This window comes from Narcine bancroftii, chromosome 1, assembly GCF_036971445.1.
Source record: "Narcine bancroftii isolate sNarBan1 chromosome 1, sNarBan1.hap1, whole genome shotgun sequence".
NCBI lineage: Eukaryota > Metazoa > Chordata > Chondrichthyes > Torpediniformes > Narcinidae > Narcine > Narcine bancroftii.
Genome location: NC_091469.1, coordinates 489605312 through 489627100, shown reverse-complemented (window position 1 = coordinate 489627100; position 21789 = coordinate 489605312). Strand labels below are relative to the sequence as shown.

General features: G+C 45.6%; 1 protein-coding gene across 1 annotated transcript in view; it reads right to left on the bottom strand.

Annotated features, from left to right (window-relative positions):
* The window catches only part of LOC138751987 (diacylglycerol O-acyltransferase 1-like), a 174960-nt gene that overhangs the window by 26825 nt on the left and 126346 nt on the right, over positions 1–21789 (bottom strand). The window contains exons 8-12 of the mRNA XM_069915110.1: positions 16781–16852; positions 13221–13324; positions 9136–9174; positions 4486–4527; positions 2677–2721 (exon numbers count right to left, since the gene is read on the bottom strand). Coding sequence (XP_069771211.1) covers positions 2677–2721; positions 4486–4527; positions 9136–9174; positions 13221–13324; positions 16781–16852 — 302 coding nt within the window. The remainder of the gene's footprint in view (positions 1–2676; positions 2722–4485; positions 4528–9135; positions 9175–13220; positions 13325–16780; positions 16853–21789) is intronic.

The following is a 21789-nucleotide window of genomic DNA, read 5'->3' as shown; positions in this document are numbered from 1 at the left end:
TGTCCTGTCTCATTCCCTAAAAGGAGATCCAGTATTGCACTCTCTCCCATTGGTACCTTTATATACTGATTTAGAAAACTTTCCTGAACACATTTGACAAACTCTGAGCCATCCAGCCCTTTTACAATATGGGAGTCCCAGTCAGTATGTGGAAAATTTAAATCTCCTACTATCACTACCTTATGTTTCCTGCAGCTGTCTGCTATCTCTCTACAGATTTACTCCTTCAATTCTCATTGACTCTTGGGTGGGTCTATAATACAACCGCATGTGTGTGGTCATACCTTTCCACTTCCTCAGTTCTACCCATTTAGCCTCAGTAGATGACCCTTCTGGTCTGTCCTGCCTGAACACAGCTGTGATATATTCCATGACAAGCTTTGCCACTCCTCCCCCTTTAACCCCCCCCACACCAATTCTATCGTGTCTAAAGCAATGGAAGCTGGAACATTGAGCTGCCAGTCCTGCCCCTCTTGCAACCAAGTTTCACTAATGGCCATTATGTCTCTATTCCACACGCCAATCCACGCTTTAAGCTCATCTGCCTTTCCTTCAATATTCCTTGCATTAAAATAGATGCACTTTCAAAAATTTCCACCACGTACAACCAGCTGATTTCTAATAATGCATGTAATTTTCACACCATCTTTTCCCTTCTCCACTCCTCTATCTGCTCTGGCATCTGGTTCCCATCCCCCTACAAATCTCGTTTAAACCCACTGCAGCAGTGGGTTTATCCCCCTCCAGTTCTGATGCAAAATGTCCCATCGGAACGGTCCCACCTTCTCTGGAAGAGTCCAATGATATAGAAACCTGAAGCCCTCCCTCCTGCATCATGTCTTTATCCATGTGTTAAGCTACTTTATCCTCTTATTTCTAACCTCACCAGCACATGGCACAGGTAGCAGTCCTGAGATCACTACCCTGGAGGTCCAATCCTTCACCCTAGCCCCTAACTCCCTGAACTCTCCTTCCAGGACCTCCTCACCTTTCCTACTCATGTCATTGGTCACTATATGGACCACAGCATCTGTCTGCTCACCCTCCCTCCTGAGAATGCCATGAACTCGATCTGAGATATCTCAGACCTTGGCACCAGGGAGGCAACGTACCATCCGGGAAACTCGATCTCTTTCCACAGAACCTCTGATCTTTTCTCCTAACTATGGAATCCCCTATCATTACAGCTCGCCTCTTCTCCTCCCTTCCCTTACTTAGCTACAGGACCAGACTCTGTGACAGAGACCTGATTGCTGTTACTTGTGCCAGGTAGGTCATCATCCCAACAGTATCCAAAATGGTATACTTGTTGAGGAGAACAGCCATTCCTATCGAATCTTCTATGCTCCAGGGAATAAAGCTCTAATTTGTTTAACCTTTTCCTGTATCTCAGTTCTGGAAGTCTGGCAACATCCTAGTGAATCTTCTCTGCCCTCTTTCAATTTCATTGATATCTTTCCTGTAGGTAGGTGACTAAAACTGCACACATTACTCCAAATTTGGCCTCACCAATGTCTTATACAACTTGACCATAACATCCCAATTCCTGCACTCAATACTTTGATTTATGAAGCCAAAAGCTCTCTTTACCACCCTGTCCACCCATGCCGCCATCTTCAGGGAATTTAGTATCTGTATTCCCGGGTCCTTCTGTCCTATTTGAGTTAGAGTTGGGACAGAGATCTGGGCCTGAACCGGTAACTTGGTTTGTCTTTCCATGCACACTGCCTGGCCTGCTTCCAGTGTTTGTGTTTTATTTTGGATTTCCAGCATCTGCAGATTTTCTGATTTCCAAGATTTGACGATGGTTGATGCTGAATTAAGTACACAAGTCTGTTCATGGCCCCCAGCCTAATAACCCTGCGACATCAGGAGGGGAGGGAATCACGTTGCGGTCACCGCCAGTGTAAAATAAATAAATGCACTCACTGTCTGGCATGGATATGCCAATGCACAAGACGGGAAGAGGCAGCAGAGAACTCGGCTAGTGACATGATAGGAATCAGTCTTTACTCCGTTAGGGGGCAACACTGGTATGTAACCCGGGTTCGAATCTGGCACCGTCTGTAAGGAGTTTGTATATTCTCCCCACGTCTGCGTGGGTTTCGTCTGGGTGCTCCAATTTCCTCCAACCCTTCAAAAATTACCGGGGTTGTCGGTCAATTGGTCAGCACAGGCTAAAGGGCCTGGTATCGTGCTGTATGTCTTCATTAAATTAAATCTACAAGAGGTGGTGCCTCAAGAAAAGAGCCTCTATCCTCCAAGACCTCACCACCCAGGCTGTGCCCTCTTCACACTGCTACCTACCATCAGGAAGGAGGTGCAGGAGCCTGAAGACAAGCACCCAACGACACAAGAACAGCTTCTTCCCCTCCGCCATCAGATTTCTGAGCGGACTGCGAACCACTTTTTGCATCTATTTATTTACTTAAAAGAATGTAATTTACAGCAATTTCTGCACCTGTGATTCTGCCGCAAACAACAATTTTCATGACATGTTTATGAGAATAAATTCTGATTGTGAAATGCCAGGTTGTAGGATGAGGACTAGGACAAAGCTGATGCAGTCTCTCGTGCCATCCACCATTCCCCTCCCCAACTCCAACCCGACTCAGATTCGACACTCAACTCAATCAGAGGAGTGAAAGGCTTTTCCAAAGAAAGAAAACAACTTACTGCAAGTTTCAGAAGGCGCTCGATCATCCTGGAGTAGTCCATATCCTGAAAACAAGACGCATTAAGCCTTGTCACAAACGAAAAGGAAATAAACGAATGTTGACAACACCATTCAATGCGAGCATAGAGAAGAAACGAAAGATGTCTGCACTGGGTTTGTGCACAAATTGAAGAAAAATGAAGGAGAAAAAGTCATGACATTGAACGAACGTTCATTAAACGTCCACGATACACCCTGAACATGGGTGGCATGGTTAGCGCAACACTAATGCAGTATCCGTGACCCGGGTTTGAATCTGGCGCTGTTTGTAAGGAGATTATACTTTCTCTCTATCTCTGTGTGGGTTTCCTCTGGGTGCACCGGTTTCCTTTCACATTCTAAAGACGAACGGGGTTAATAAGTCATGTGGGTAAATTTGGGCAATGCAGGCTTGAGTGTCAGAAGGGGCTGTTACCATGCCGTATGTCTAATATAGAACATTAAGGGCCCTAGGGCCACAATGTAGAGCCAACCTACCCCCAAAAAAACTAAATCCCTCCTGACCTCATCACCCTCTATTTGTCTTTCAACCATGTGCCTGTCTAAGTATCTCTTAAATGCCCCTAATGTCTCAGCCTCCACCACCATATAACATAACATAACAATTACAGCACGGAAACAGGCCATTAGGCCCTTCTAGTCCGCACCGAACCAAACACCCCTTTCTAGTCCCACCTCCCTGCACAAAGAAGATCATATAACATAACTGGCAATGCATTCCAGGCCCCTACAACTCTGAGTAAAAAAAAACTTACACCTGATGTCTCCCTGAAACTTTCCACCCGCCACTTTGTACAGACGTCATCTGGTGTTTGCTATTCCTGCTCTGGGAAAAAGGTGCTGGCTCTCCACCTTATCTTAGCCTCTCACAATCTCTTAGGCCTTTATTGAGTCACCTTTCGCTCCAAAGAGAAAAACCCTAGCTCTCCTAACCTTGCCTCATAATATAAAATTCACAGAATCAGGAGATCTTCACATCGTTTTATGGTCGGCAGGGCACTTAAAAATGGGAGTGAAATATGCTCAAACCTATTTAAGGGCAGGTTTAGTCTGTGTCTAACCCATGCTGTCCTTGACCCTGATGGGATGGTACAGAGCTACTTCGAAGCTAATGAGGCCAGATCATGATTGTGCCACAGAGAACAATCTGCTTGTTGCAGTGGGTGGAAAAAACAAGTTCCATTATAACTGAGCAAGAGAAACAATTTGGAATCTAATCACAGCCTGCTGCAGAATTAACCTTGGTTCATTAAAGAACTATTTGGAATGAAAAGGTCAATAATGATAACTGAGGGTAATTAATTAATTTTTCTAATTTAGACATACAGCACGGAAACAAGGCCTTCTGGCCCACGAGCCTGTGCCACTCAAATACAGTCAATTGACCAACAACCCCTGGTATGTTTTGAAGGGTGGGAGAAAACCCATGCAGACACAGGGAGAATGTACAAATTTCTTACAGACAGTGATGGATTCAAACATTGGTCCTGGTCACAGGCTCTGTAAACAGCATTGGACTAACCGAACCACCCAAATCTTCAGCTATTCAGTTCATTGGTGCACTCAGGGAAGGAAATCTGCTGTCATATATGGTCTAGACTAGGTTTGGCTCGAGACCCACTACTTCATGCTGGATTCAGAACTGCCCATGAAATGGAGCAAATCAGCAAGGGTAATACTTGCCCACAAAACTCCTGTCTTTTACTTGAATCAAGATATTGCAGTGAAGGCTAAAAACTAGAATAAGAGGCTTGTTATCAGTTACTTACCCTGAATGGTTTCATGGAATTCTGTATGGCTGGCACCATCCACTAGTGAAACAAAAAGAAAAACTGTCTCAGTATTTTTTTATGTAAGGCATTCGACACAGCTATAGGACATCTCTGAGCACAGGGGAGCCCCAAACCTACCTGAAGTAGTCGCAGAAGTAGAGGCTTTATAAGGCACTGGTGAGACCTCACTTGGAGTATTGTGAGCAGTTTTGGGCTCCTTATTTAAGAAAGGATGTGCTGACATTGGAGAGGGTTCAGAGAAGGTTCACAAGGATGATTCTGGTATGAAAGGGTTCTCATATGAGGAGCACTTGACAGCTCTTGGGTTGTACTTATTGAAATTTGAAAGAACAAGGGAGGGATCTCATTGAAACACTTCCAATGTTGGAAGGGATGGGCAGAGTAGATGTAGAAAGGTTGTTCCCCACTGTGGGAGAGTCTAGGACAAGAGGGCACAACTTCAGGATTGAAGTCTGTCCACTTAGAACAGAGATGCAGAGGAACTGCTTCAGCCAGAGGGTGGTGAATCTGTGGAGTTTGTTGCCACGGGCGGTTGTGGAGGCCAGCTCATTGGGTGTATTTAAGGCAGAGATTGATAGGATTAGTCAAGGCATCAAAAGTTATGGGGAGAAGGCCAAGCAGTGGGGCTGACAGGGAAAATGGATCAACTCATGGTTAAATGGCGGGACAGATTCAATGGTCTGAATAGCCTATTTCTGCTCCGATGTCTTATGGTCTAAACAGGAAATGGCCAAACATGGACCCTCCATTATTCAATGAAAGTCATGGCCAGTGTACTTTCAGCTGTGTAGGTTAATGTTATTTTCAGTGTGGAATGAAGGTATTCAAAATGTAGTTTTGGTAGGTGCGATATTCTTTTTGAACGGGATTTTTTCAATTTGCCGGAATGCAACCCCATGGTAAGTTGAGGAGCCACGTGTTCATGTACAATTATAATGATTAAAAATTAAAACCATATGCCACGAGAGAGAAGGAAGCTAATTAATATAACAGGATAAATACTTTCCTGCACTCATCCCTTACACTCAGGAAGTGAGCCCTTGAATAAACTCCAAAGTGTGTAGGAAGAACTCAGTGGTTTGAACAGCACTGGTTTCTCAAGCAGGCTGCCTTTTTTGCTCCAGATTCCAACATCTGCAGATTCTTGTGTCTCAAGTCCCAAAGACTGACTGACAACCCGAGTTTTGAAGCTCTCATCCCTGGTTCTAGACATTGCAACTAAACAAGAAAAGTTGAGAGCAAGGCACAAACGTGCTGGGTAAACTCAGCAGGTCACCCACCATCCATAGGAAATGAAGGGTAACCAATGTTTTGGGCCTGGATCCGTGACCTGCTGAATTTCTCCAGGTTGGCGTATTGTTCTGGATACTGCAGCCAGGGCAGACATCTTCCCCACATCTACCCTATCGAACCCAGTTAAAAAAATGTTTCACTGAGTTCTTCTGAACTGGAGAACTGGAGTAGGTTAATTGGGCGGCAGGGACACGTGGGGTGAAATGCAGGTCATGTAGCATTCATAGGAAGTTGAAGATAAGCAACATTTTGGGTCTGGGCCCTTTGTCGGAAATCCGGAAAAACAGCAGTGCAATACTGCCTGACGTAGGCCATGAATCACTGCACCAAGATGTTTCTTGTTCTTCAATTCTCTTGCAATATGGACCAAATTTGGTGGCCTCACAAATCTCCGTGAAGCCTTCCCCACTAACCCACGTCCTCTGATATTTGAAATTGGGAAAAAGACAATCTACGCTTCTCATGCTCTAGAGAAAGCAAGCAGAGGGGAAGCCACATTTTCTGAAGAAGGAGGGACGTCCTGGAATGGAAAGCCTCGCCCCTGGGAGCGGATGTGCGGAGACAGGGCAGGAGTAGGCTTATATGGGAGTTGGTGGGTTGATGGAAGATGTCTGAAGGTAGCTTGACTCCTGAAATGGAGACAGAGAGATCAACAAAGGGGAGAGGGTTACCAGAGATGGCCCAAGTGAATCTGAGGTCAAGGTGAAAGTTGGCAGCAAAGAGGATAAAGTTGATGAACTCATCATAGACGCAGGAGGCAGCACCAATGTAGTCATCGACATAACGGAGAAAGAGTTGAGGAGCCTTACTGCTTAGATTGTTCCACATGACCATCATAAAAACAGGCCTAGATGGGAATGATTAAGAATTCATTTCTTTCTGCCTTAAATATATTCAAAGACTCTGCCTCCATTGTCTTCAGTGTCAGAGAAAATAAGGTCATTAGATAAGGTCAATAGTCATTGATCTTTTCTCAAGGTAAGGGTATCCTAAACCAATTAAATTTAAGGTGAGAGGGATCTGAGGGGGCCATTTCTTCAGAGTGTGTTATGGCTTCTGCCAGAGGAAGTGGTGCAAGTGAGTTTGAAAGACACTTAGATGGGAATATGGACAGGGATTGAGAGGGATATGGGCCGAAATCAGGCCTAAGGGACGATTTCAGGTAGGCTGGCCAGTTCGTGGACATGGACTCCTTGGGCTGAAGAGCCCGTTTCCATGCACTCGAAATAAATGACAAGACTTGGAAGGAAAAGAAGCCTCATTTGTCTAAACTATGACCTCCAGTTCCATAAGAAGAACCATCAGCCTCATCGGAATCTGTCAGGATCTTATTTTCAAATGTCATCACTCATTCTTCCAACTTCAGTGAACTGAAGCCCAAGACTATCTAACCCATCCTTTCAATCGGCTTGAAATTGTCCTGTGTGGGTCAAAGGACTCACGCGGGATCCGGGCTGCCGGACACTGGCGTAGTCATCTGATTTCACAAGTACGACTTGACGAAACAGCGTTCTCTGGTCCTCAGTATAAAACACGCAGACACACAACCAGACATAAGACACGTATAGGCAAGCAATGCATACGCAAGACAAGTATTCATATATATAAATAAATAAGCATTGTTTCATGAATATGAGACGTCTCAGATGGTTAGTACGAATCGAGATTCAAGAGGGTGCTGAGGGCAAGAAGGACGTCAGGCATTAAAGGCTTCCTAATCATGTTGGAGGTTTAGACCTGGAGCTCAGGTTACTGAAGGTTTGAATAGGAGTCTGTGAGGCTGCGAGAGCGTTGGAGTTGAATGCATGGACACGCTGATTCTGAAGGGGCTCTCTTTTGCTTCTCTTTCCCATTACTGTAAGGGGCGCCAGGCAACACTAACGGTGATTCTGCCTTGAACAAAAGTTAAAGTATTTCATGTTTGTAACAAATTTAATGTATTGTTACAAGACAATAAAAGGAACCTGGAAATAAGATTACACCCACTCCAGGATAGATCTCTCAAGTAGATTATGGATCCAAATCCAAAGGTAGTACTTGAAAAAGGGTTGATTCTTTTGATTCCAGGGAAAATTTGATCTCTGATGCTAAAGTTAAACCAAATCACCCAGTCACCAACTCAGCAATGATTGTGGGTCATTGCTGTGTACCATTTGGCATAAGAGATGGCAGATGCTGGAATCTTGAGCAGAGGAGATGACCCCACAGGATGGTGAGCAGCGAAGTGGACCAGTGAGGTGCTCAGTGGCCTAGGAACCCGCACAGGCTGTGGGTGATGTGTGGTTGGGGGACCCGCGCGGGATGCTGGAGACTAGCTCATGGGAACCAAGTATCAGACCAAGATTTGACGGGGTGCTGAGGGCAAGAAGGGGCCTCGGGGACTGACGATTTCCTGACCGCGTCAGAGGTTTGGATATGAAGCTCGGGTCGCTGATGCATCGAACAGGGGTCTGTGCAATTGCAGAGGCTACAGGAGCGCTGGAGGCAAATCCACAGACACTCAGTGACTTTGAAGGGACTCTCTTTGGCTTCTCTTTCTCTCTTACTGTAAGGGATGCTGGGCAACATTAATGGTGACTCTGCATTACAGCAGGCAGAAAGAAATTTTGTGTAATACTGTGTTCTGTAATATTATAAGACAAAAAGGGAATCTTGAAATCTGCTGCAATGGTTCAAACTGCATCCAGGGACAGTTGACATTTCAGGTTGAAACCCCCTGCTTCACTGCGGCTGGTGTGGAATGGAAACACTCAGTGGAAACACAGAAAATCCACTGGGATGAGGTTCGAATAATAAAAAATAAGACCATAAGACATAAGAGTAGAAATAGGCCATTCAGCCCATCAAATCTTCCCCACCATTCAATCATGAGGTGATCCATTTTTCCACTCAGCCCCACTCCTGGCCTTCTCCCCATAACTTTTGATGTCCTGGCGAAACAAGAACCTATCAATCTCTGCCTTAAATACACCCAACGATCCAGCTGCCACAACCACCCGTGGCAACAAAGAAAAAAAACTCAAAGGATTAATTCAAATGTCAACTGTCCCTGGCTGCCATGGTGATGAGATACACGGCTGAGTTCACTTTCTTGCCCCAGGAAGATCTGACGAACACTTACAGGCCAGCAGGATCCCATCGAAGAACAGGAGGAGCCAGGGATTCTCGGCCATTCACCTACTGAATTAATCCCACTTACAGGCTAGCAGGGTCCCAGTGAAGAACAGGAGTAGCCAGGGATTCTCGGCCATTCACCTACTGAATTAATCCCACTTACAGGCTAGCAGGGTCCCAGTGAAGAACAGGAGGAGCCAGGGATTCTCGGCCACTCACCTGCTGAATTAATCCCACTTGCAACTGGATGAGGAAAATCTGGAAGGAAAACAAAGCAGGTATGAAACAGGAACAGGGTGAAAGGAAAACTGAACAGCAATGCTGGAAAGCTAATCCACAGCACAGGAACAGGAGGTCATTCCACCTAAACTGGTACCCACAGAACGTTACAACACAGAAAACAGGCCCTTCTAGACTTTGCAGAATACTGCCTCGTCCCACTGACCTGCACCTAGTTCATAGCCCTCCATACCTCTCCCCTCCATGTACCTGTCCAAATTCTTCTTAATGGTAAAATGGAGCCCTTACTCACCTCTTCAGCTGGCAGCTCGTTCCACACTCTCACCACTCTCTGAGTGAAGTTGTTCCCCTTAAACCTTTCCCCTTTCACCCTTAACCCATGTTCTCTGGTTTGTATCTCACCCACCCTCAGTGGAAAAAGCCTAATTGTATTTGATCTATCTATACCCATCATAATTTTAAATACCTCTATCAAATCTCCCCTCGTTCTTCTATGTTCCAGGGAATAAAGTCCTAACCTGTTTAACCTTTCCCCATAATTCAGCTCCTCAAGTCTGGGCAACATCCTAGTAAATTTCCTACTATCTTATTGATGTCCTTGCAGTTCGGTGACCAAAACTGCACACAAGACTCCAAATTTGGCCTCACCTATTTCTTATACAACTTTACCATAACACCCCAACTCCTGTACTCAAGACTTTGACTTACAATATGAAGGCCAATGTGCCAAAAGCTCTGTTTTTAACCCAATCTACCCGAGCTCCACTGCTGCATTTACACTGTCCAAGTGTCCACTTCAGGAACTCTGGCCTGGAGTTCAAGATCCCCAACATCATTTTGTGTTAACTTTACATGGCCTCGATTCAATTAGAAGATGGTTCTCCCTTATGCTGGATACTGAAAATAAAAACATTATATCAAGCAAACATTTGCATATGACCTGAAACATTAACTTTGTTTTTCTCTCTCTACAGATTCTGGCTGTAACGATGAGTATTTCAGCAGTCTTTGCTTTTATTTCTGATAAGATATTTTCATTAGTTTAATAATTATACAGCTCAAAAGACAGCCTCCTCATCCTTCTAAACTACAATGAATATAGTCCAAGGTGACTCGATCTTTCCTCAGAATCTAACCCCCTCATTTCTGGAATCTGCTTGGTGAACCTCCTCCACAGGTTCAAATATTCCATCTCCAGTACCTGCATACTCACCAGCCTCTCTCTCGTTCTTTTTAAAAAAATTTATAGCATGGTGGAAGCTGATTAATTAACCTGTAACACCGTACATTTTCCTTTCCCTTAAAGAAAAAAATAAGTGAAAAAAAAAATAACTTGCTGCATAAACTCATCGACTCAGGCACTGGAGACAAAGCAATGGTGGACAGTTTAGGTCAGGACACAAGTCCTGATGTGGGGTCCCGACCTGAAACACTGACCATCTCTTTGCCCCCTCAGATGCCGCCTGTCCTGCTGTTTATTTTGCTCCACATGCCAGTGTCTATGGACTCATGTCTCTACTTACAGTCCTCTACTTTAATTTTAATACTACAGCATGGTAATAGGCCCTTCCAGGCCTTGAAGCCCAACCCTGTACGTTGTGAGGGTGGGAGGAAACAGGAGCACCCAGAGAAAACTCACGCAGCTCACAGGTAGGACATATAAACGCCTTTCAGACAGCACTGGATTAGAACCTGGGATGCTGGCGCTGTAATGGTGTTGCACTAACTGCTTCGATAACTGTGCACTCACTGCTACGTTTTTAACGTGCACTCACGCTAAGGTAACCGCACACTCTCCGCTAACGTAACCGCACATTCACCGCTAAGGTAACCGCACACTCTCCGCTAAGCTAACCGCACACTCTCCGCTCAGGTAACCGCACATTCTCCGCTCAGGTAACCGCACATTCACCGCTAAGGTAACCGCACACTCTCCGCTCAGGTAACCGCACATTCACCGATAAGCTAACCGCACACTCTCCGCTGAGCTAACCGCACACTCTCCGCTGAGCTAACCGCACACTCTCCGCTGAGCTAACCGCACACTCTCCGCTGAGCTAACCGCACACTCTCCGCTGAGCTAACCGCACACTCTCCGCTAAGGTAACCGCACACTCTCCGCTGAGCTAACCGCACACTCTCCGCTGAGCTAACCGCACACTCTCCGCTGAGCTAACCGCACACTCTCCGCTGAGCTAACCGCACACTCTCCGCTGAGCTAACCGCACACTCTCCGCTGAGCTAACCGCACACTCTCCGCTGAGCTAACCGCACACTCTCCGCTGAGCTAACCGCACACTCTCCGCTGAGCTAACCGCACACTCTCCGCTGAGCTAACCGCACACTCTCCGCTGAGCTAACCGCACACTCTCCGCTGAGCTAACCGCACACTCTCCGCTGAGCTAACCGCACACTCTCCGCTGAGCTAACCGCACACTCTCCGCTGAGCTAACCGCACACTCTCCGCTGAGCTAACCGCACACTCTCCGCTGAGCTAACCGCACACTCTCCGCTGAGCTAACCGCACACTCTCCGCTGAGCTAACCGCACACTCTCCGCTGAGCTAACCGCACACTCTCCGCTGAGCTAACCGCACACTCTCCGCTGAGCTAACCGCACACTCTCCGCTGAGCTAACCGCACACTCTCCGCTAAGTTAACCGCACACTCTCCGCTAAGTTAACCGCACACTCTCCGCTAAGCTAACCGCACACTCACCGCTAAGCTAACCGCACACTCTCCGCTAAGGTAACCGCACACTCTCCGCTGAGCTAACCGCACACTCTCCGCTAAGGTTTCCGCACACTCTCCGCTAAGCTAACCGCACACTCTCCGCTGAGCTAACCGCACACTCTCCGCTGAGCTAACCGCACACTCTCCGCTGAGCTAACCGCACACTCTCCGCTGAGCTAACCGCACACTCTCCGCTGAGCTAAACGCACACTCTCCACTGAGCTAACCGCACACTCTCCGCTAAGTTAACCGCACACTCTCCGCTAAGCTAACCGCACACTCACCGCTAAGCTAACCGCACACTCTCCGCTAAGGTAACCGCACACTCTCCGCTGAGCTAACCGCACACTCTCCGCTAAGGTTTCCGCACACTCTCCGCTAAGCTAACCGCACACTCTCCGCTGAGCTAACCGCACACTCTCCGCTGAGCTATCCGCACACTCTCCGCTGAGCTAACCGCACACTCTCCGCTGAGCTAACCGCACACTCTCCGCTGAGCTAACCGCACACTCTCCGCTAAGGTTTCCGCACACTCTCCGCTCAGCTAACCGCACACTCTCCGCTGAGCTAACCGCACACTCTCCGCTGAGCTATCCGCACACTCTCCGCTGAGCTAACCGCACACTCTCCGCTGAGCTAACCGCACACTCTCCGCTAAGCTAACCACATACTCATTATTATGCTAACTGATCCACGGATCAGACAGGAAGAAATTCTTCATCAGCTGCTTGTGTCCTTGGGTTGGAGACAGCAGCAAGGAATTCCAAATTCTAGGAACTGGGCAGGGGGTGGGCAGAAAGTAAGAATATGGAACCGGACCATGGCATTTACAAAGGAATTAACTTCATTAGTAAATTACCACTTTGGATTAGGTCCAGGATGGACAGGTTCTGTCATATACCATAGAACAGGCCTTTCAGCCCAACACCCCCATGCTCACCAAGTGGGCACTTTGGGCCTGTCCTAGTTGGCCTGCATTTGGTCCATATCCTTCTCACCCCAATGTCTTTCGAACATTATTATCCCAGCTTTTTCAGATTCCTCTGACAGCTCATCCTGATACAGATCACCTCCTGTGTGGAAAAAGTTGTCCCTCAGGTGCCTCTCACCTTAAAACCCATGCCTATTATTTCCTGAATCATTTAATCTGTGAGGATTTGCTTCCTTTGTGTTCCTCATGACTTTATAAAACCCTCAATCTCCTCCGTCATTATTCACTAGCCCAGAGGGGTCATATTTAAGAGGCCTTGAAGAACGTCAGGAGTGTATGTGATGTCATGCATGTACTCTGACAATAAACCTGAACTTTGAACTACGTCCAAAGTTGCTCACCATTTCAAACATTCTCCTCAGTAGGAACCGCTTGCGAATGCGGGGTGACCGGGGAAAATTAAGCTCGTAGCACAGGGTGGGCGCCAGCAGGAAGTAATACATGTCTGGAACAATATGGAAACAAACAAAAAAAAAAATCACTGATGGAAGAAAATTAAAGTGATGGATGAAACAAAACACACGCAGTTGGGACTGAGGCCCTTCTGCCCATTATGCCTGTGTTGGCTTGGAGAGTGCTCTCAAAACTATCTCCTTTATTTCCCCCACTTTCAGCAATGTTCTTTCAAGTATCTGTCCAATCGCTTTTAAAGAATCACCAATTAAATCAGCTTGTGTCATCCTTTAGGTAGAAACAGAATCAGGTTTATTGTCATGAACACGTGTTACAATAGTTGTTGCTTTGCAGTAACTGTGCATTACGGGTGAAAAAAATGCTATAAATTAGTTTCATAAATGTGCTTTAAAAAAAAATTAGTGCAAAAGAAGGGAAAAAAGTGAGGTCGTGTCTGTGGTTCATTGTCTGTTCAGAAATCTGATGGCAGAGGGGAAGAACCTGATTTTGTAACATTGGATGTTTGTCTTCATGTTCCTGTACATGGGTGGTGAGGGTTCTTGACGACAGCGGCTACTTTCTTTAGACATCGCTTCTTAAAGATGTCCTTAATGGAGTGAAGACTGATGCCCATGATGGTGCTGGCTGAGTTCATTTATATAGAAGACTATAGCCCGACACAGGCTCTTCAGCTCTGATGATGTGCCATCCTATATATTCCAACCAAAAATTCTATACCCTTCCTACCTCATAACCCTCAATTTTTCTTTCATCCACATGCCTGTCTAAAACCCTCTACTCTTCCAGCCTCCACCACCTTCCCCAGCGAGGCATTCCAGGCCCCTACCACTCTCTGTGTGTAAAAACACTTACCCTTGACGTCTCCCCTAAACTTCCCTCCCTTCACTTTGTACAGATCATAGCAACTCTTTGATCTAGAATATATTTTAGATATTGCCCCCAATTCCTACCCACCTTCCTTGACTAAACCATCCATCAGCAGAAAAATTCCTCCTCATCAATGCTTATTAACACCTTGAGCTCAGAGAAGGAGCTATATACAAAATTGCAGATCAATTCTTTAATATTCCCTTGGAAAAGAGCAGGGTGGCCAAAATTTGTGAAAGTGGTAAGTTTTCATCTCAGCTTTTCCCAAACCTCCACCCAAAAGGGCAGCCCGGTTACAGTGCCAGTGACTTTTGTTCGAATCTGGCGTCCTCTGTAATGAGTTCGTACATGACTGCATGGATTTCCTCCCACCCATCAAAACGTACGGGGGTTGTAGGTTTATTGTGCAGCATGGGTTCATGGGCTGGAAAGGCCTGTTACTGTGCTGTATGTCTAAATTTAAAATTAGAAACAAAGTTTTTTCCCCCCTGTTGGTGGATAAACTACAACTTGAAGGAAACAAGAAGTCAAAAAGGGGTGCAGATTCTTGCAGTCTTGCCAGCAGAGGGCAGAACAGGCTTACTTGTTGCCCCCAACTCTCACAACGGACTCCAGTACTAATTAGCCCAGCCCATCTGCTTCGAAAGTTGGGCCGGAAGGCAAACATTAGCCAATCAACCGGGAACATCAAGAAACATTGCAAGACTGGGTTTGACTCCCTCCGAAGAGGAGGTTTCAAGGTGACTGTTTAAATATATTGTAAGAGCAAATCAAGGACAAGCAGCTTCTTCTCTGTGCCAAAGGTACAGAGGTGAAGGGTGGGGGGAGGGAGAAGCTACTGATTCACTGATCCTGCTGCACTATTAACAGGCATGGAGCGTTTTTGAGTGCCATGGGACTTACTGCAAGCTGCTCCTATTCATTACATTTATTCAACTCTCTATCTTTATTATAGTACTATGGCACTCCCTGTTACAGAAGATAGAGATAGCATGCAAACCAAATTTTGTCACTGTATTGTGGTACACATGACAATAAACAATTTAGTTTAAAAAAAAAGATCTCTTTCCTTGAGAAGGTTACTATTGAATCAGAAGTAAAATCAAAACACTGGAGAAACTCAGCAGTTCAAAGTGGCCTTTATATTGCAAAGATAAAGATACATCACCAATGTTTCAAGCTTTGCTACATAAAGGGCACTGTTTGACCTCCTGAATTGTGTTTTTACTTCAACCATGGAGTCTGCAGACTTTCTGGTTTTACTTCTACTATTGAAATAGGATTGAGGCGGAAATAGAACATTGAACACAGAAATCTACAGCACAGTATAAACCCTTTGGCCCATAGTGTTGTACCAAACAATAACCTACTCAACTGACGAGAATTTCCTATTGCACAACCCCAAGAGCCAGTCTCCAGCAGCCCACAATCTGCATGGGTCCTTCAACTACAAATCGCCAGGAGCCTATGTGTGTCCTTCGATTGCAAGTCACCAACCACCCGCAGCCTCAGTGGGTCCTTCAGCCACTGAGTCCCTTGCTGGTCTGCTGCCATGGGCACCTTCCCTGTAGTCATCTCCCATGCCACTCAATGGTTGGAAAGGAGGGGGGGGGGGAAGTTGTTCTCCCTGTTTCTGTCGCCCTGTGCCAGTTCGCTGCTCCCCCAGAGTGTGGTCACTGCTCAGCACAGACACCACCATTTTGGGTGTAGATCTCCGTGGTTGCAAGATTTAAAAAAAAAAACACCGATGGCTCCTTTAACAGGCCATTTAAAGCCTGTACTGAACCATCGGCATATCATGACCGGGCAGTAGACCCCTGCTCAGCAGCACTGTGTCTCAGGTCCCCGCTCTCTCGACTCTTTTGGAGTCCCAACTGGTGTCACTCATTTGATATCACAGTAGGAATTGGGAATCTGCTGGGCCTTTAGAAGAAAGGAAGAGGTGGAATACACGGTTCCAGCTGTTGACGATCCACAGAATCTGAAGGACATGCATCTGCAGTCTCTTGTGTCTGCTGTCGTGAGAGTATCATGGGAGTATCAAACAGCAGCATTCACATGGTGTAAAAGTCAAACTAACTTAGGATTGTATGTAGAAATGGAAAATAAAAATGGCACAGAAAAGATATAGGTAGGTAAGTTGTTCCCATTGGTGGGGCAGACTAGAACACCCTCCAGAGGACACACCCTCAAGATTCAGGGTATTAGGGTTTAGGACGGAGATGAGGAGGAACTGCTTTTCCCAGAGGTGATAAATCTATGGAATTTGCTTCCCATTGAAGCAGTGGAGGCGATCTCAGTAAATATATTTAAGGTTGGAGAGATTTTTACACAGTAGGAGAATTAAGGGACATGGGGAAAAGGCAGGTAGGTGGAGATGAGCCTGTCATCAGATTAGCCATGATCCCATTGAATGGCGGAGCAGCCTCGATGGGCTGGATGGTCGACTCCTGCTCCTATTATGTTCTTATGTAAATACTGAAATCCTCAACTGGTCAACCTATATCTGAGGAAGAGATAGAGAGTTAATTTTCAGGCCGATGACCCTTCTTCGGAACATATTTCAGAAGCAAACAATGGGTCAGAACCATAACTCACAAGTGCCATAAAAACTCCTCACCTCTGTACGTCAGGTTTCCTGGATACATAACTGCTGACTGTACTAGTTCACCATTTTCCTTCAACCCAGGAGCTGCAAAGAGAATCCAATTTATTGCATGTGGCAAACAAACTTCGTTAACATCAGTAAAAGGATCAAACAATCCTGCGGTGGGAGAATATTTCTGTAAATCTCATTCAGACTTTGCAACTGAGAGTCTAGTCATGGAGCCTCACCACATGGAACATGTGACCCATCCATGTGGCCATTCTGGCCTAGTCCCATTCTATGAACACAAGAGCAGAAGCAGGCCATTCAGCCCATTGAGTCTTTTCCACTATTCCATCATGAGCTGATCCATTCTCCCTCTCAGCCCCACTCCCCGGCCTTCTCCCCACAACCTTTGATATCCTAACTCTTCAGATACCTATTTAAATGACATGGATGAAAGAGTATTGTTACGAGCCCAAAGGACCCCAAAGCCCAGCAGCAATAGATACTCGCCACGACAAATGGTTACTTAAACAAAGGTTGTTTTTAATTATCTTTAAACATGAAAACAGAATCAAACTTTAACTTATCTCTATTTTTAACTTACTTAACTTAACCCCCTTCTAATTCTAAGCGCACGTGTATGTAATGTGTGTGTAAATTTAAGAAAGTTCTTTGGTTCACTGTTCAATCTCACTTCTCCTTCTTCCGATTTCTCTGGTTGCAGGCAATTCTTACACTGTGCACAGAATTTAACATGTATAAAGTTCACCAGCCTTTGGCGCTTGAAAGGTAAATGGTTATCGCTCAGGAAGGTTCTTGTAGGTTTTGTAGAGAGAGATTTGTTGTTCCAGGATTTCCACAACTGAGGTACCACCATTAGTCACCTCAATGTCTCGCTGATGAAACTTACCCCATCAGGGTTCTCCAGATAATAACCTCTTTCTTCCAGGCTAACACAGAGTTCCTTTCTGTTCCTCTTATTTCAAGAGAAACACTAGACAGCTCATTTTCTCCTCTTGCATGAACCACAAGTGTAGGCCGACCTCCACTCTAGAGCTAATGTTTCAGTTCCAACAACTTTCTCCTGGCTGACACTGTTCAGTCTCCCTCTCCCTCTGAGACAGACACTCAGACTCTCAAACTGCCAGAAAGCCTGTGTGACTCTCTCTCTCTCGCAAAAAACACCTGACCTTCTCCAGCAAACAACAGAAGTCAGGCTTCTGGTTCATCTGTTGTTTTTAGGTAAACATCAACCCATCAGTGACCTTTCTGTGATCACTCCAAAACTCTGCAAGTAGCTATCAATAGACATCATGTCTCCTGCTTGTAGCTTTGAAGATAATAGTCCATTTATTTCCACAGTTTCTGTAAAGTTCCTCATAATATGAATTCTCCAGTATTTTCAAATAAAATCTGTTTTAAAGTGTGTGTATGTAACCTACTCTATCTTTATAAATTTACCTCCTAAAAATATTCCTAAATATTCTGTCACATTAGGTGGGTGAGTTAGTAACTTTGCTGTAACAATATGATTCGTGGAGTTGCAGGCAGTGCAGAGCAGCTATTTTCAAGGGCTTTGGCCCCCTTAGGACCCCTCCAAATTTTTGGGCCCCCTTCCCTATGAACCTGTGAACCAGTCAAGCTTTGGTTTCTTCTTTACTTCTCTCTGACCAACTACATAAAAAGCATAAAAATATTTTATGATTTTACTCCGTGGCTCCCCTTAAATGTGCTGTGACCCCTGGGGTGGGGGGTGCTGTATAGGCCTTGAGAAAGGCTGGTACAGAGGGCTATCAAAGAACACAACAGGATTTAGATCAGAGACAGATATGGGCAAAAAATGAGTTTAATCTGGACAAGTGGGTGAATAAATGCAAGGGAACATATACAGTTAATGGCAGGACTTTTAAAAGCAGTGATGCGCAGAGGGATCTGGGGTTTAAGGTCCATACATAGAAGATAGGAGCAGGAGTTGGTCATTCGACCCTTCGAGCCTGCTTCGCCATTCAACGAGATCATGGCTGATCTTAAAGTTCAGTACCCTGTCCCCGCCTTCTCTCCGTAACCTTTAATACCCTTATACTGAAGAAATAGATCTAATTCCCTCTTAAATAGATTTAATGAACCTGCCTCTACTGCCCTCTGTGGCAATGAATTCCACAGATTCACCACCCTCTGGGTCAAGAAATTCCTCCTCATCTCAGTCCTAAATGGTTTGCCTATTATCCTCAAACCATGGCCCCGGGTTCTGGATTTTCCCATCAATGTAAACATTCCATCTGCATCCATTCTGTCCAGTCCTGCCAGAATTTTATAGGTCTCTATGAGATCCCCTCTCAATCTTCTAAACTCCAGCGAGTACAATCCCAATTTGCGCAATCTTTCCTCATAAGCCATTCCTGCCCTTCCAGGTATCAGCCTGGTGAATCGCCTCTGCACTCCCTCCATTGCAAGAACATCCTTCCTTAGATAAGGTGACCAAAACTGCACACAATACTCCAGGTGGGGTCTTACCAAGGCCCTGTACAGCTGCAGTAAGGTATCCTTGTTCCTAGACTCAAACCCTCTTGATAGGAAGGCCAACCTACCATTTGCCTTTTTAACCGCCTGCTGTACCTGCATGTTCGCCTTCAGAGACTGGTGCACAAGAACCCCTAGGTCTCTCTGCACTTCCCCATCTCCCAATCTATTGCCATTCAAATAGTCATCTGCCCTCTGGTTTGTATGACCAAAGTGGATAACCTCACATTGATCCACATTTGCCATGGATCTGCCCAGTCCCTCAATTGATCCAAATCACACTGGAGCTCCCTGACCCCCTCTTCCGTGCACACAACCCCTCCTAGCTTAGTGTCATCTGCAAATTTGGAGATATTCCATCCAATCCCCTCATCCAGATCATGAATGTAAATTGTGAACATCTCGTCCCTTCTTGAATAGTGGAGTGACATTTGCGATTTGGCTGTCCTCTGGGACCATACCATTATCTATGGATTCCTGAAATATCAATGTCCATGCAACTACAATCTCTACCGCAATTTCTTTCAGAATGCAATCCACCTGGTCCAGGAGACTTATCCACCCTTAGACCATTCAGCTTTCTGAGTTCCTTCTCACTTCCCTTCCCTGATACAAAGTATGCATTTAGCTCCTCTGTCATCTCATTATTTCTCCAGTGTCATTTTCTAGTGGTCCTATTGTGACAGAGTATTTAGAGGTGGTTTGGAAGGAATTGCTAGAACAGGTTGCACACAAACATTTTAAAACACCGAATTTTTTCAGGACTTTTGCAGGGTGCTTTTTGCAAAAGAGCAACAAAGTAGCAACATTCAGCAGTTGGCCTGGGAGAGCGTGTGATCTTTGCAGGCAGGGAGGACAGTTTTGCTCTCAGAGAGGGAGGGAATGAAACAGAAAGAAGGAGTCACACAAATCAGTTCCAGAGGGACAAACTGGCAAACTTTGGAAGGCTGCCTGGTCAAAGGAGAAGACTGGCGGTCTGAAAGGTGACCTGAAAGAAAGCGGATCATCTGGAGAACCCTGAAGGAGGCAAGTTTCGTCAGCAAGACTGATTGAGAAGGGATCAGTTGCGGACGTCCTGGAAAAGGAAACTCTCTCTGAAAACTAGCAAGAACCCTCCTGAGTGGTAACCATTTGCCTGTTGAACACCAAAGTCTGGTGAACTTTGTTAATGTTGACTTCTGTACACAGTACAAGAATGGCCTGCAACCAGTGAGATTGGACTGTGATCCAAAGAACTTTTCTAAGCCTAAATACACATTACACACACCTGCGCTTAGTATTAGAGGGGGGATTAAGTAGGTTAGGTAGGTTAAGTAATAAGTTAAAGTTTAATTCTGTTTTCTTGTTCAATTATAATTAAGAACTACTTTTGTTTAAGTAACCCTGTGTTGTGGTGCGTATCTATTGTTGCTGGTTTTTGGGGTTCTCTGGACTCCATAACATTATCTACTCTCACCTCTCTTTTATTCCTAATAAACTTGAAGATTTTTGTATCCTCTTTGATATTATTTGCTGGCATACTTTCATACTGCAACTTTTCTCACCTTTGAGACCTTTTGTTTCCTTCTGCGCGTTTAAAAACGTCCCACCCCCCCGATCTTCCCACTAATTCTTGCTTCCTTGTATTCCCTCTCTTTTGCTTTTATGTTGGTTTTGATTTCCCTTGTCAGCCACTCTTGCATTTTCCATTCGGATATTTCCTATCTTTTGGTCTATATCTCTCCTGCCCTCTCCTCAGAGAATTCCCATCTCCTATTGCTCTACTGTCTTCCCGACTAGTTCCCTCTTCCAATCAACTTTCGCCAGTTCCTCATGAATACCAATGTAATTCCTTTACTCCACTGAAATTTCCACACATCTCATTTTAGTTTCTCCTCATTAAATCTCAAATTGAACGCCTTCATTTTGTGATCACTGCCCCCCCAAGGTTCTCATCACCCCCACTGCATGACACAACATCCAATCCAGTACAGCTTGTTGATGAGCTCCAAAAAGCCGTCTCTTGGCATTCTACAAATTCACTCTCTTGAGGCCCAGCCCCAACTCGATTTTCCCAATCTTCTTTTTCTTTGGCTTGGCTTCGCAGACGAAGATTTATGCAGGGGTATGTCCACATCTGCTGCAGGCTCGTTTGTGGCTGACAAGTCCGATGCGGGACAGGCAGGCACGGTTGCAGCGGTTGCAAGGGAAAATTGGTGGGTTGGGGGTGGGTGTTGGGTTTTTCCTCCTTTGCCTTTTGTCAGTGAGGTGGGCTCTGCGGTCTTCTTCAAAGGAGGTTGCTGCCCGCCGAACTGTGAGGCGCCAAGATGCACGGTTGGAGGCGAGATCAGCCCACTGGCGGTGGTCAATGTGGCGGGCACCAAGAGATTTCTTTAGGCAGTCCTTGTACCTCTTCTTTGGTGCACCTCTGTCTCAGTGGCCAGTGGAGAGCTCGCCATGTAACACGATCTTGGGAAGGTGATGGTCCTCCATTCTGGAGATGTGACCTACCCAGCGCAGTTGGATCTTCAGCAGTG